Genomic DNA, 17,227 nt, shown 5'->3' on the forward strand with positions numbered 1-17,227 from the left:
ACATTGTTCTTTCTGTTTCGTGAATTGCCCGTATGGTCCAATCTTGTGACAACTGCCTTCTTTGTCACGTCTCCTAAACCAAGAAGGTGAAAGGCACTTGGAAACAAGTGCCAAAGTGCATTATACACCTGATATTTATGTCATCTTAAACTGTAATGTGAAAAGGCAACATTTCCACTGCAAATCCACAGCACACCAGAGGTACTGCTGTGCCAATGAATCACAACACTGCCGCTGATAGCTGGCAGCATTTTCTCTGGCTCAATATGCACAGGCAGTGTGCACAAGGTCATTGATAGAAACTCACAACATCTAGAGGAACCATCCATCTTGCTAATCACTGGATGTGTCATGGTGAATAATCATATTATGATAAATAGCTGGAGCCTTGTATTGTGACAAATAGGTTGGTTGTGTAGATAGAGGGTGAATCTTTTGGAATAAAGAAGACGCACACAATGTTTGCACACAGATAGTAGATTATGTAAATTCACTCTTACACACTTAAGCACACACACACACACACACACACACACAAGCGACATGAGTCTTGAACGTGCCTGTCATCCCCCCGCTTTGCTGTATCCTTTTACCCATCAACCGCCTGCTTCTAGTGAAATCAAAGGAATCTGCTCTACTTTTCTTTTGACTCCCTCAAAGATAACATTTCCAAAAGGTAACAGGTGAAGACAGATTTGTGACGCAACCTGGCTTGTAAAACAGAGGCATTGTGGGGGGGGGCAGCATGAAATGATAAGGTGAACGGTCTACATGGAGCCATGAAAGGCACATCCATTTTTGAAGCAAGAGCAGATGGGGAACAGATGAAGGTAACCGGGATATCAATTAACATCAGTAATGCTCTGAGGCAATGATACAACAACACAAACAACGTGAGTGCTGTTAGTTTGCATGGGCAGCTGGCTGGCTTCCTCGGAATGGCCTGAATGAGTACAGAAATGATCAGTTCCATCACATCATTTATTGTAAGTGTTCAAAAAGCCACTGGTTGATGAATGAATCTATTGTTATGCTAATCTACAGTATATACTTCAGAGCTAAATTAACAGTAAGGGTCTCATAGACACCAAAAGGCTACATTTGCCAAAAGAGATAAAGCATGAGTATTGATCAGTGAATTGCAGTGTTTCATTCGGTCTGCTTTTAGTATAGAACAGGGGTGCGCAAACTACGGCCCGCCGAGTGTTTAAATATGCCCGTTCTTTCCAAAATATTTAATTTTAACTTAACATACAATCTGGCATCATCAACCTTTTGATGGTTTAAGCAGCTCATTCATTCATTCATTTTCTACCGCTTTTTCCTCACGAGGGTCGCGGGGGGTGCTGGAGCCTATCCCAGCTGTCTTCGGGCGAGAGGCGGGGTACACCCTGGACTAGTCGCCAGCCAATCACAGGGCACATATAGACAAACAACCATTCACACTCACATTCATACCTATGGACAATTTGGAGTCGCCAATTAACCTAGCATGTTTTTGGAATGTTGGAGGAAACCGGAGTACCCGGAGAAAACCCACGCATGCACGGGGAGAACATGCAAACTCCACACAGAGATGGCCGAGGGTGGGATTGAACGCTGGTCTCCTAGCTGTGAGGTCTGCGCGCTAACCACTAGACCGCCGTGCCACTCGGTTTAAGTAGCTGTTTTATCAATTTTGTTATTTGATGTGGTCTGCTGTTTATATACACACACTCTTTTACAGATACAACACTTCCAGGTGGACTGTTACGTGTAAACTATATACAGTCTGGCCCCTCATAAATTTTGTTAAAGCTATGCGGCCCGTGAGTTTGACCTTCCCTGGTATAAAAGTATATCTTTATCATGCAGAGTGCCTTTACAAGTATTTGTAAAACAATTGTGAGCTCTAAAAAGCAAAATATTCTAATACGCATGCCGCAAATCAGTGTATACACCTTATCCGGACGCAGACAAGGACACACGATGGTCCGTTAAGCTTTTTAATCTGGCCCACGGGACGTTTACAATTCATTTTCTTTAACCCTTTGACATTGAAGGTAAAGCCGGCAATAAGATTTACAATGCTATTTTGAAAATTATCATAGGTCTTGAGTAGAGGTACGCCTACCCTGGTGGGTGCATGTCAGTCTTGGCACTTCCCCAGTTCGGCAGTTCAATGAGGTCGCAGAGCTCAATTGCGGCCTCAGTGAGTATTTGCGCCACGCTTGAAAAGTGCATTGTACACAAACTGATTTCAGCAACGGCGCCAAGATGGTATTTTGTCTCCTCTCCGGGCACAGAAAAAGTAGTCAGCTGCATCTGCGGTTCAGTAAGCAGCGGATGCGGCTGGAGGGGCCCAGCAGAGGTAGAAAAAACTGCTTTTCATTCAGGTTTTCAGTTAATAATGTGAAAAGACTAGAAAAAAAATGCTTTGTGAAATACAAAATGTGAGTTGTGGATACCAGCATTTTGTTAAATGATTCGATAAAACTAGCATATTGGCTTTGTTTGTTTTGAAATAAGCTATGAAAGTAAATGGTACAAAAATGGGTATCTCTTGGCTATTTGCATTTTGTAAAAGTAGCTCTCACAATGAAAAACCTTGGTGACTCCTAATGTAGCAAGTTGTAAATTTAAAACTTGACACTGTATGTATGTGATCGGTATTGGTATCGTTATCATCCGATTTCACTTGTTAGCAATCTAGTAGTTGTTCATAAATGTAAAGTAAATGTATTCATGTAGATTCTGACGTATTCAGTAAAAACCTACAAAATTAAATTTAGCGTGGTGGTCTATCGATAGGTGGTCATGAGCTAATTGATTAGTGACCAAAAGGACCAGATTGCTGAAATGTGGCTGAAATTATTTTTTTCCATAGGTTGGCTGGCCTGTCCTTTAGCGATAGGGTGAAAAGCATGCTCATCTAGGAGAAACTAGTAGAGCTGCTGCTCCTCCTCACTAAGAAGAGCCAGGTAAGGTAGCATACTAGGCATCTGGTCAGGATGCTTCGTGGACGCCTCCCTGGGGAGGTGTTCAGGGCACATCCAACCGGTAGGAGTCCTCAGGGAAGATGCAGGACACGTTGTAGAGACTATGTCTCTTCACTTGCCTCAGGATCTGCCAGAAGGATCTGGATGAAGCAGCCGGAGATAGGAAAGTCTTTCTTCTTGTTTCCCCTGCAACCTGACCTCGGATAAGCGAAAGAGGGTGGATGGCTTGATGGATGTGGTGTGTCATTATAATACTAAAAATGTTATAATGCAGGAATGCAAAGCTACATCCTCGTATTTACAGGGCGCTTAAAATAAAAGACCCTAACATCCTACACTGACAAGATTTCTGTTTTATTCATGCCGGCAACCTCTGTATCCAAAATATTGTTGAGAGGCCGCTGTGTAAGTCACCAAACTTCAGCTCAGGGGCATAGTCACCGTTTGCGCAAACGCTGTCTCTGACATTTCTCCTTCCTTGACTGTGTGGTGCGCAACACAACATACTCCGTGCAACAGAGTGTAAATCAAAATGAAGTCTCATAATCAGTCATAAAAGGCAAAGGGAAAGCAACTTTGATAGCAAGGACGTCATATGCTTGGCTACATAGTGCATAGAAGACATCATTACTGATGACTAAACTCAACTACAATGTTCCTGATCTCTTGTTATATTAACATTAACACAAAAGCAAGCAACAACAGCTGAGCAACAACATGTAAGTCTTAAGCACATAAGCATGTAAGCACAACACAATATGTCACCAAAACCTATGTGATTCATACAGACAGATACAAAGCTGTTGTCTGATGCTGGGTGTTAAAGTAGGTATGGAATAAGACGTTGCATGTTTTTTCTTTAACTGTAGGGTTAAAACATTTTTACGTCCAGTAAACTCACCAGTAAACGTGGTGAGACAACCTTTAAAGGAAAAAATACAAGTCTTGCTTGCTCTGGAGCTCCATGCAAGATCTCACCTTATGGGATAAAATGATTCTGAGAAAGGTCAAGGATCAGTCCAGATTTGTACAGGAGGAGCTTGTTAATGATCTCAAGGGAGATGGGACCACAGTCACGAAGGAAGCCATTCAAACACATTTCTTCTTTGTAATGATTTGAGAGCCCTCACGTTCCAAGAGGGCACATGTACAAGGCTGTCTGTCAATGAAAAGCTGAACGATTCAGAGAAGGCTTGACATAATGTGGTGTGGTCAGATGAGAACATGTTTGTTAACATGTTTGTTGACATGTTTGGAGGCACGAGAACAACAACATCATTCCTACTGTGAAACAGTGGGGTTGCAAAATTCTGCTTTCTGACTGTTCTTCTGCTCATGGTACAGAAACAGACGAAGTCATGTACCAAGGACTTTGGATGAGAACCTCCTGACTTCGCTCGGAACACTGGGGATTAGTCTCAGATAGGTCTTCCAGCATAAGAATGACCAAAAACATACAGCCAAGAGAATAATTTAGTGGCTTCAATATACTTTGACTTGTATGGAACTTTTCTATCCTCAAAGTACTTGACGCAATTGTGGCACTGTTGACAAATTCACCTAGTAATGACACTGCATCAGACAAAACTGGGGGTTCAGTGTCATGTCCAAGGGTGCCTCAACATGGTCAAGGGAGGATGGAGAATCGAACAACTATTAGGTCACTCTATGACCGGAGCCATGAAGTGCCATATGATCCTGGAGTAGCAAAGCCAGTCTCTGGATCCGATTTCTGTGGAAAATCGGTGAATGGTGGGAACTGAAACTGGAAGTTGCAAAATAAAACCTTTAGCATTTGAAGTGTATCTGTAAAGAAGAGTGGAACATGGTGTTCCTTCTGAAAAGTATGCAAAACCGGTGACCATATGCTAGACACATCCGACCTCTGTGCTTGCCAACATTTAGTACTAAGTACTAAGCCACGGCCACAGTATATGTGGATCAAATACTTCATTCATTCATTCATTTTCTACCGCTTTTCCTCAGCTGTCTTTGGGCGAGAGGCGGGGTACACCCTGGACTGGTGGCCAGCCAATCACAGGGCACATATAGACAAACAACCATTCACACTCACATTCATACCTATGGACAATTTGGAGTCGCCAATTAACCTAGCATGTTTTTGGAATGTGGGAGGAAACCGGAGTACCCGGAGAAAACCCATGCATGCACGGGGAGAACATGCAAACTCCACACAGAGATGGCCGAAGGGTGGGGATCAAATACTTATTCTACCAAATTAACAACTTATAAAACACACATTAAATTATAACTTTGATTTTAATTTTAGAGCAATACTAAGAATGGTGGACTTCTAAGACATTCTTGCTTTTTCAGAGGGTAAAGCAAAAAAATCAAATGATTTCCCCCGCGATAAATTACATGAATCTACTTCTGCACACTTTGTATGGCTTTTAATTGTGACAAAAGCGTTATTATTTCTAAACTAAATTACTGGCATCTATAGAAACTCATTAGGATAGCCAGAATGTTAATTATTTCAATATTGGCCATGTTGCAGAACAGAAGAATTTGGGGATTTAATCATAGCGTATGAAGACTGCAATTGAATACATTTAATGTTGATTGAAAAATGTTGTTACTAACACAGGCAGGCGGCCAGCATCACTGGAAAGACCATATTGTGACAATACAATTGATATGCACCTGCTGCAATGAATACTTTATGAGTCATTCAGTGGAGAAGAAAGGAAGTGAATTCAGTAGCAAATTGTGTCTGTCATGCTGTTAGTTGAGGATACAGCACACAAGAGGAGGGCCAAACAAAAGAAGGTATCATCTTACAAATAAATTTTAAATTGAAGTTGTGCATTCAGTAATACAATGTTTCCAGGTGGATTAGACTACCTACTGTCCAAAGAGTGAGACAGAAAGCAGCTGCATTGTTTGTGTTTAGTGTCAAAGTCCAGCAAAGCGCTTTGTTCATGTTCAGATATTCTAGTGAAAGCTCCATCTGTGCAATAAAACCCTCATCATTCTTTGCACACTGACATGGGAATTGAGAATCTGTGCAAATCCCTTTTTCAAATGTCTGACCTTGGAAAAAGTGCAATTTTTTTGTATACAATATCAGGCACTCAGCCTCTCGGTTAGTTTGGTGTTGATACTTTGTTACCATTTCAGATCAATTATTAGATTCAGCCCCAGAATTATTCAATGTTTTTCTTCAGTATGCCTCATAAACTTGAATTTCTATTACTGGCCACTAATGAATGATAATGTAAGATGATTGAATGATGAACAGATGCAATTGAAATTACTAAGTTATGTTTTTATACATATGTTTCAGTTATGTAACTCACAGCTACCATGGTGCACTCAAGGGATGCCGAAAAAAGTGCAAAATCTCAAGGAAATCAGAAAAAACAGTATCAGTGAAGCATAAAGACAAGCATGTAAATATTGTAGGCTTTCCTTAACAGTGGTACAGGTATGCTGTGAGTTACTATAACCAATAACAAAGTAGTAACAAATTGCCGCTCATGTTCCGTATACAAAAACAGGGGGATTTCTAACTGTATTTTAAATTTGAAGCCACCATACACCAGTGCAAGCCTGGACTTTACTTTTCAGGGCTGTAGTGTATCAAACAAAATGCACATTAGCAATCAATAAGGTAATCAAACCTTACCTTACACATAATATCAGCATTTGAAATCAAATGCTATGTTGTAGTATTTTGTTTCGTTCAAGTACTGTCAAACAAAGTGGGACAAAACACATTAGCATGCAAAAACTGGGGGATTTCTAATATATTGTTTTTATTTTAAATGAAGTAATGGCCCATATTTACGAGGGTTACGGCACACCATCCAAAACCCTCAACAAACTACAATATATTCAGAACTCCGCTGCCCGCCTCCTCACCTCCACCCGCTCCCGAGAACACATTACCCCTGTCCTCCAAAACCTCCACTGGCTTCCCGTCCCCCAACGCTTTCACTTCAAAATTCTTCTCATCACCTACAAAGCCCTCCATGATCTGACCCCCCCATATCTCACAGACCTCCTCAATCCACATAATCCCCCGCGTCCCCTTCTCTCCTCAGACTCAAACCTCCTGGCACTCCCCTGTAAGACCAAGCTCCGAACCTGGGGAGACAGAGCCTTCTCCATCGCTGCCCCCACCCTCTGGAACTCTTTGCCCCATTCACTCCGTGTTTGCCCTGACCTTCCCACCTTCAAAAAACAACTCAAAACCCACCTCTTTAAATCTGTTTTTAATGTCTAACTTTTTATATCTGACTGCTGTGCCCCGCCCCTCCCCGCTTTTACTCATGTTTTAACTGTACTCATGTTTTTACTCATGTATTAACCAATCAATGTTGTATTTTGGTGTGTCTTTTATTCTGTTTACTTGTTTTATTCAACTTCATTCTTTTGTAAAGTGTCTTTGAGTATCTTGAAAAGCGCTATACAAATAAAATGTATTATTATATTATTATTATTATATTTCTGAAATTGACATCCACAACGTAAAATTGCATATAGTTATCATAGTTGCGTGTCAAATCGTTTACCACAGAGATTTACATCCTTACTTATTATGGATAAACTAGACTTTTTTCAACTGTGATTACATTTGATTAATTGAGTTAACTATGGACAAAATGTGATTAGTTGCGAATTAATATTTCAATCAATTGACAGCCCGATTATATACATAATTATCGATTTATGGTGAATAAAATGTGATCAAATGAAAATTAAAAAATAATCTTTTTTTAACCAATTTGGAGATCATTGAATGGTGACTTGCTAATACACAGAAAGTCACTCTACATTACGGTAATTCATTAATTTTCCAGTCTTTATCCTTTTTAGGATCAAATTGGAACTATGCCATCTGATCTTGAATTTAGGCGTCACGTGTCAGTCAAAGGGCATACATGATATGCTACATAATACATTATGTAGACTGAATGACACACCAATTCATTTGGATGTACCGTATACTTGTCTGTGGAATTGTTTCAAAGCACAATAAAAGTCTGTGTCTAACAAAGAGTATATTTAAACTTTGATTCCTTTGTGGATCATCTTTCTTGGAATATATGGTGAAATATCTCATCTTATGTAGCTCAAAATGTAACCTTAATTTTAATCTATTCATCATTATATTCATTATGCATAATACAGGTTTACATTGAGAAGATGTTGTAAGACCATGCCTGAGCAAAATCATATAAAAATACTACAATTGAGCTTAATTACATCCGGTCTGACATTTCAGTATTTGTCATCTTCATTGTCATCTTATTTAATGTGTCCTTTAAGCATGTTCCAAATAAACCTGACTGATTGATTTATTTGCTCAATGGGTAAAGCAGAGCTTCTATTCAATAGCTCCTCACTGATAAGGTCACACAGCTGAAAAGTGCTTTGGCAGCGGACTAAAGTGTATATTTCAGTGACAATGTATATATTGACATGACATCCCTCTGTACTGGAAAGATAAAAGAGCAGAGTGCAGAGTCACAGGTGATAAAAAAAAGAGAAGTTGACCTCTGACCTGCTTGTGTTAAACATGACGTTCCCTTACCAGCCAGTGTTGAATTCCACATGGGCATCAAAGAAGCCGACCACAGGAGCTGTGGCCGCATTCCAGCCATGGATTCTGGCTCGGATCAGACCCTCCCGTTTGCTGTTCCTCACAATCTTGACGAGACCAGGGTAACGCTTGTTCACATACTGATCCAAGTTGAATTTCAGCTCCACTAAAAAAAAAAAAGGACAGTTTAAACAAAATTGGTTAGCCAAGTGCAGTGGTGTGCGGTCAGGCCAGAAAATCCATCTCTGCTGGCCTAAACACGATCAAAAGCACTGACCTACATTTACAACTTCAATTCTAGTATTCGTTCCGTGAAGGTGTATTCATTTATTCCCAGTAATCTATTTTCTTCATTTAGTAGCAGGTTTTTTGGCAGCGCTGCTTCAAGTAGTTTGTGAGATGGCCCTTTGTGGTCCTGTATTGATCCTGTCACTTATACGGAAAAAGAAGGGAAGTTGTGGATACGTCATTCCTTCATACGTCCAGACAAGGGGTGTACAGGACAAAATGATTGATTGATGAAAGAGACGGAGAAAAGGGAACAACAAGAGGATAGGAGAGGGAAATTCCAAACTAAACTTGGAATGAAGGAACACAGCGAAGGACTGTAAAAAAATCTCGGCATATATTTGCACAAGTAAACACATTTTTTACACAACATGAACACAAAACTAGCGCCATAAAGAGGAAAGGTTCCCATCACAGCCAGCAGTCAGCCACAGCTACCTTATGCCGCAAGCTGTCGTTCCTGTCATGCCCACACCTGGGGGGGGGGGGGGGGTGATATAGCGGCGAAGACATTGGATGCACATATGTGTCTTTGGATGCGTTAGTATTTGGCCCTTGGACATTTCCCCATCAGGTTCCCAATCTTGAAGCTCAGCAGCAATGGCCATGGAAACGTCCGTGGGTGAGCCCAGACAGGAAAAGCAAAAAACAGGTGCCCGTAAAAAAATAATGGAGGGTCAAAGTGTCCCAATGCAAGAGGGTGCGGGGGACCAAAATCCAGTCTCCAAGATGTTTTTATGGTTGTGATTCATATCGCAGTCTGAGTGCTCACAGGAGATGCTGCGTTGTGTATTAAACCGCTGCTTCCGTCCTACAAATTCTGCGATACACCAGGGCAGTGCATAATCCAGCACCACACCTGTTATCATAGTTCCAAAGAGGTAGACGTCTTCAATGTCCTCCACGGAAAGGCGATTTGCCAGACATATGACCTTCCACTTCCCACAACTGTCAATCATGTACCCATCGGTGATAGGTTCCCCCAAACCCAAGCTTCTCGTCAAGAAGATCTTGTCAATTGTGTAGAGCAGGGGTCTCAAACTCAATTTACTTGGGGGCCACTGGAGCTCGGGTCTGGGTGGGACTGGGTCGCATCAGGTTTAAAAAAAAAAAAACGCATTTATTAAAAACAAAAAATTTGAAAAAACGTTGCTTTGGTTCCAATTTTCTACAATAAAAGCTCTGATAAAACATTCCACTGTTCTCAAATATCTTACTTTTTATTTTTCTACACAAAATAAGATGAAAAATAAATAAACAAATCAAGAATAAAGAAAATCAATCAATCAGTAATAAATAAATAAATATAATAAAAACTTGAGAAACCACATATAGTTGGTGGGTAGACTATTTTTTTCAGATTAAAATTAACAAAGCATTATTAGAGCCCTGTAGACATGACAAAACATGACTATAGTCACATTTATACTTTTTTTATTTACAACATATTGCGCAACTGCAGGGTCTTGAGACACATGCTAACTCGCAAACTAGAGAGCTCGCGACCTAAACGGTAGCCTTCAAGTTCCTTTAAAATTAAATAGCCAAAAACTTACCACTTCCACACAGATAGGGAGGATAATTATTAACAGTTATTTAACCTTTAACATTAATCAAACGTAATAATTTCTTCTGGGTACATGATACCATACAGCATCCATATCAAACTTGCGCGGGCCGCACTAACATTAAACTTTCATATCAAGTCGGGGGCCTCAAACTAGTGTCCTGCAGGCCACATTTGGCCCGCGGGCTGCGTGTTTGAGACCCCTGGTGTAGTGAGACCAGTCGATCAATTCCATGGTTTAGATTTAAAGAGCATTGCAGAGAGAGGCTCTTAAAAGCATGACACAGGACTAAAACAATACATAGAAGCAAAGCAGGGAAAATAAGAGAGAGGAGAGTGGAAAGACGTGTATATAGTAAGATATACTGTCATGGTGGGGTCGTAATATCCCTTGCACTTAACACGGGTGACTGTGGTTCACAACCCAGCCACGGTCTATTTTTATTACCAACTTTTAAAATGACACTAGCCCTCACAGTGTCTGATGAAAAACATTCTGACCGGTTATGTCCCCACTGAAGGGCCAGGTATCAAACTCACCGCCCACCACTGTTTAAGTGACATTTAACAAGACAGTTGCCGGAACTCAAATGTGCCCTGGTACTGCCGCAAAGGAAGCATGTTACATAGTATGTAGTGATGTAGGATGTCAATATTTGGCATTTGAGCTGTTTCAGTGATGATTCATGGGTGACCTTTGCTAAAACTGACATGATGAACTATATACCGAGCCTATATATCGAGTACCTAGTAAATACTGATAGAACTATGTAAAAAAAAATGCCATTATTTTACACATTTTAGATTAATTGAAGACTCTAAATCAGGGGTCTCAAACACACGGCCCGCGGGCCAAATGTGGCCCGCAGGACACTAGTTTGAGGCCCCCGCCTTGATATGAAAGTTTAATGTTAGTGCGGCCCGCGCAAGTTTGATATGGATGCTGTATGGTATCATGTACCCAGAAAAAATTATTACGTTTGATTAATGTTCATGTTAAAGGTTAAATAACTGTTAATAGTTATCCTCCCTATCCGTGTGGAAGTGGTAAGTTTTTGGCTATTTAAGTTTAAAGGAAATAACTTGAAGGCTACCGTTTAGGTTGCTAGCTCTCTAGTTTGCGAGTTAGCATGTGTCTCAAGACCCTGCAGTTGCGCGTCATCCACTACCCCTGCTGCACAAGCACTTGCAGAAGTCTTTTTTTCACTGACGTTCAACAAAGAATTTATTTTCATGTATATTGTTTTTACCTCAAATCTCCTGTCTATGTGTTATTGTAGAATATGTATTTATTTATTGTTTTTACTGCTTTTGTTGTTATTGTCTGTATGCCTTATGTAGCACTTTGGTCAACTCAAGCTGTTTTAAATGTGCTTTAGAAATACAGTTTGCATTGACTTGGCATCAAGATGGCTGTGGAGCTGTGAAAGATACCAGTAGAATCCTACCGGGAGTGCATAAAGGCATGGCAGAGAAGCCTGGGAAAGTGTGTTAAACTTCATAGGATTACTGTACTTCGAAGTGGTGAACTTGAAGTACAGATTTGAGATATAGTTTTTTGTGACACCACTTCTGGGACGTTTACGTAACCATTCATCTTATCAATGTGTATGTTCAGAACAGGTTCCTATCTATTTGACAAACACTTTATGTTGATTAACAACAGTATGTATTCCGTTTTTCATGTATTAAGATATTTAGATTCTTTTTCTTAACAAACACAAATAATTGTGCTTACACAGCAATGTTGCCACTGTACACAGGTGTCGCTGTGTTGTATCTAGTTTATTGACTAATTTGCTGACAGATCATCTGACGAATTATACCATTCCCTCGCCACTACTCCTGCTGATGAGGCTGGTTGTCATCACTGAAGACAAAGTTTGCCAAGTAACCATCCAGCTGCACAAATTGATGTCTGTGTTTGAGGATAGATGACTACTTTTTGGGGTTGTTGCTGAGTGTTCCACTTTCAGGGGGAGACATTAATAAGGCTGCATAAGACACGTGGACTTTGAACATCATCCACAGCTACTGTAGCTTGCAACATAAATCAAACACAGAATGTTAAAAAAAAAAAAAAAAAGTCTAATCCCCAGTCAGTTTGAAAGCAAAAATGTTAGGATGGTAGTCATGTACTCTACTGCAGGGAGAAGAGTTACAAACTTTGAGAACGCTTTAATTCCAATGCCAGAATCAGATCAACTAATAATATTAAGATGTTCCTGCAAAAGTAATGGCATCATGTGGTGCAAAACACCATACGGTCTAAATGGATGAGTAATTTCATTAATTGTCATTGCATTCACAATTAGCTGAGCAGTCAGCACAGTAATGTGCTAAAACTGTTAAAGTGCAATAATTACTGGGAGAACCGTTATGTGGCGCTGAGTAATCTTTGCAAATAAAATACTGGCCTGCATCCATGGGAAGAGACTTATGGAACCCAGAATACTCCACAGCAGGCATAAAAATACAATTCATCATCCTGTGAATACATAGTGCAAATACACATGGAGCATCGTTATCGTTAGAATTATGTGGGGTCATGTATGTATTTAACAATAATAAATAGCTGCATGATGCTTTGTATGATTCAGACTGTTTATACCGCCACCGCACTCAAACACAAAACACAGACACACACCACATTGTTTTTAAGTTATTAACATTTTTCATATGGAAACTGAAACTTTATAAGAAATCATGGACTACAGTAATGCACTTTACTCTGGAATTAGCCAAAACTCTCTCTCCCGCTTACAGTTAGTCCAGAACTCTGTGGAACGAAAAAGGGGGGGCACATCACCCCAGTTCTGGCCTCCCTGCATTGGTTGCCTGTTCGCTTTAGGATTGATTTTAAGATTTTATTCTTTGTTTTTAAGGCGTTGAATGGACTGGCCCCCAAATACATCTCGGACCTCATCCAAATTTACTCCCCAGCGCGGTCACTTAGGTCCGAGGGCCAGCTCCAACTTGTGGTGCCCAAGACGAGACTTAAGACCAGGGGGGACCGAGCCTTTTCTGTGGTTGGTCCCAAGCTATGGAACTATCTCTCCCCTCCCAAGTAAAAAAGGCCCCCAACATTGAAAGCTTTAAGTCTTGTCTTAAAACCCACTTTTATTCTCTGGCTTTTAACTCGGAGTGAGTCGTATGGTCCTGTGTCTTTTAGTTCTTTCTTTTTATTTTAATTGGTTTTATTTTTTTATACTTTTATTGCTTCTTGTTTTTAATATTTTAATATCTATTTTGCTATTTTATTTCATATTTGATCTTTTAGTTTTGGATTCAATTCAATTTGTACCTTTATTTATTGTATTTTATTTTTACTGTGCAGCACTACTACTGTGTGCTATATAAATAAAGTGGATTGGATTGGATTGGATCATGTTAATCCAATTACTCCACTAACCACTTCCACACACCCAAAAATATTAATATTATTATAGTTTTACATGTGGAAAACAAAGCGAAATACATGTATACTTGTGTACTTTATTGTAAACTTCAGCAGCAGGCACAGTTATCATAACACGCACACCAGCCGGCTCACTATCTGTTAGGCGTCTTTATTAAACTGTTTTTATTAAACTTATTTTTATGGGTGGCGGGTCTTTGCTGGGCAAAAAACGAAACAAAAGGAAAGTAATATTTGATTCTGTCAGGTATTTTTTTAACACAGGTTATTCACTAATTCAATCCCAGCCATTTTTCAAAAGACTTCCATCTCAGAACAGGATATTTTTTGATGATTTTGACACAGAATTGTGTTCATCGTGTTCTAGGGCTATATAAACATGGTACCTGGATCTTGTTTTGCAAAGTTTCTTAACAAAATAGAAGGCTGCATGACTCAAGCACAGTGAGCAACAGTAATTGGGCACACACACACACACACACAAACAAATGCTTAGCAATGGAAATGTTGTTTCAGAATCTTATTAAATACCAAGCTACAGTAACTAATGTGTCATGGCAACAATGGCAAACATGGATTCTGTGCGTGATTTATCATAAATGTCTCTGTTTAAATTCATTGAGGGAGACTAGGCCATTAAAAAAAGGTGAAGCAGTCTGGTCTGCATGCTAATGCCAAAACACAGCTTGCACACCTGCACAAATGATCATTACTGTAATTACAAATGCTCCAAAAGCTGCTGACAGACAATTTGACCTTTTCTTGAAGATGCACCAGATAGGTGATGATTGAAAACATCAACAGCAAGGATTCATGCGTGATGATATGCATACATCGAACAAATATTTGATCACGCTGATTGTTTAAATTGACTGTATCCGTATTTGTGGGGTGTTAAATGTTAAATAATTATTTTTAGGGAAGATGTAACAGCTACACTGTAGTGTTAAATTACAAATAATATTTAATGGTATACTTCATGATAGAGTAAAAAGAATGAGTCCATGGATGAATCAGTGCATTAAAAAGTTTGGTGAACTAATGTACTGTATAATGAAGGCTTTGTTTGTTCTCATGGGTCCTAGTGAGGATAACACTTCTGTCTGTGACTTCTCCTTCAACTTCCTTTCTGGAGTTTCCTTTTTCCTTTGCCAATTTAAAGGAGGTTGACTGTGATGAGTGAAGGAGGGCCAAGTGTAATCTAGTGCAGTGTCCCTCCTACAGTGGAGGTTTTAGATATGAGCTACATGGGCAATTTGCCCATGGCGCCGCAATGATTCATATTTATTTGTGCCCGGTCCCCCCCATCCTCCCCTCCCCCCAATGGTCACATAAAGTCAATGACAGACCGACAATTTTCCGTGATCGCAACACCACCAAATCCTGGAGGCAGTGGCAGTTTCTGCCATGTGAAGCGCAGCATTGATAAAGAGGTAACATCCCTAACCAAAAAATGTGCCGTAAAGTGTTTTTGCGTCTGTGTTGTATGGGCACACTGCAACTGCCCCCCACTCCTCATCCTACCCAAATCACCCCCAAATCATGAAAACCGAACGGGTGTGAAGTTCAGCATCATCACCTGATGTGAGTGTCACACAGCATAGGGTTGGTTGTCATCGCCATGAAAAAAGTAAAATGAAATTCTTTTGAAAGTTGAAGTTCTTTTGTAAAAGATGAGTCTTGTCCTATCATCTCTGTTTTCTATATTAACCCTTAGATGCATAAGTGGGTCAAAAATGACATTTCGTTGGCAATTTCACTACTGTGTTTTTGTGCAATGACAATAAAGGGAGTCTATCTATCTATCTATCTATGTCTATAAAATGACCCGGTCAGGTTGTTTTCTTGAAATATCTTCATAATTAAAATTTTTTATCATTTCATATTCCAGGTATTCCTCAAAAAACATGTTTTGATATCATGTCGTTCACATTTTTAACTTATCTTTTATACATTTTATGAAATTTTTGTTTTTGTGTTACTACCCCAACCTTCCAAAATGACCCGGTCAGGTTGTTTTCTTGAAATACCTTCGTAATGAAAATTTTTTATCATTTCATATTCCAGGCATTCCTCAAAAAACATTTTTGATATCATGCCATTCACATTTTTAACTTATCTTTTATACATTTTAAAAAATGTTTGTTTTTGTGTTACTACCCCAACCTTCCATAAGTGGGTCAAAAATGACCTGGTCAGGTTGTTTTCTTGAAATATTTTCGTAATGAAAATTTTCCATCATTTCATATTCCAGGTATTCCTCAAAAATCATATTTTTGATATCATGCCGTTCACATTTTTAACTTACCTTTATGCAACAGACAATGGATCCTCACATTTTCTATTGTTGTACGGGGTCATTTTCTTTTTCAAAGATGGAAAAAAGTGAAAAATTAAGATGTTTCTAACATGAAATAATTATTGTGTGGTCCTCAATATAATACTAAATATCATACAAGTGATTATTCCTAACCAAAATGGCAAAATTGGTATAACAACGCATTGATTCTAGTATGGGTCATTTTTGACCCACTTATGGAAGAGCGTATGGTCCAGTCACTCGTGCATCTAAGGGTTAAAGCTGTTTTATAGTCTGTCCATAGGGTATCCACCCTGCAGGGTTCTCCATCCTGTTACTCAGTCAGAGAAAGAAAAGTGCATTGATAGCACATAAATTGTCAGGTCTGCCAAATACTGTACATTGTCCCATTTCAGTATATACTCCTGCTCAAGGTCACAGATAAGCTGGAACATATCCCAGTTGACTGTTTTTCCTCTATGCTGTGGCCTAATTCAGAATGTCCTTAAATTTGAATCAGATAGCTATCATGTGTTTTAATACATATATCTGGGAGTGTCATGCACTGTCATGCACAACTGAGACACCCACCAAAGGCTGTGTGGATTCCCCCAGAATGGTAACATCTGCTCTTTTCGATAATCAAGTAAGATTGTCTCTTCATGTTTTTTGCCACTCCTTTGAATCCCCTGCTTTTGGTGCTGTTTCTGCAGTGTGATTCACTTCACTTCTTGGTCTCAAGCCACCTCTTCCAGTTCCACTGGGAGGACACCAAAGCGTTTCCAGTCCAGCTATGAGACATAATCCATTCAGCGTTCCCTAGGTTCTGGGCATGCCCCGAACACCTCACCAGAATATCTCACCTGCTTGCACAGATTGCTTCAGCTGTGCAGTAAATGTACAGTAAGTTCGTAATATCTGGTCACTTAAAAGTAGATGTAAACGGGGAGTACAAAAGTGGAATTACTGCACACACTACACTGGAATTGGGAATAAAGAACTACAGTGTAAATCCAATCTTTTATGATCCCGACAGACAAGGTACCATGGAGAATTGCATATAGAAAGTTTGAAATCCAACAATCAAATCCACATCCCAATCTGA

General features: G+C 39.7%; 1 protein-coding gene across 1 annotated transcript in view; it reads right to left on the reverse strand.

Moving 5' to 3' along the window:
• Positions 1 to 17,227, reverse strand: part of galnt9 (polypeptide N-acetylgalactosaminyltransferase 9) — a 77,709-nt gene that overhangs the window by 41,084 nt on the left and 19,398 nt on the right. The window contains exon 4 of the mRNA XM_058070779.2: positions 8,542 to 8,716. Within this exon, the coding sequence (XP_057926762.2) occupies positions 8,542 to 8,716 (175 nt within the window). The remainder of the gene's footprint in view (positions 1 to 8,541; positions 8,717 to 17,227) is intronic.

Source organism: Doryrhamphus excisus, linkage group LG3, assembly GCF_037039965.1.
Source record: "Doryrhamphus excisus strain RoL-2023G ecotype Guam linkage group LG3, RoL_Dexc_Guam_v1.1, whole genome shotgun sequence".
Classification (NCBI taxonomy): Eukaryota; Metazoa; Chordata; class Actinopteri; order Syngnathiformes; family Syngnathidae; genus Doryrhamphus; species Doryrhamphus excisus.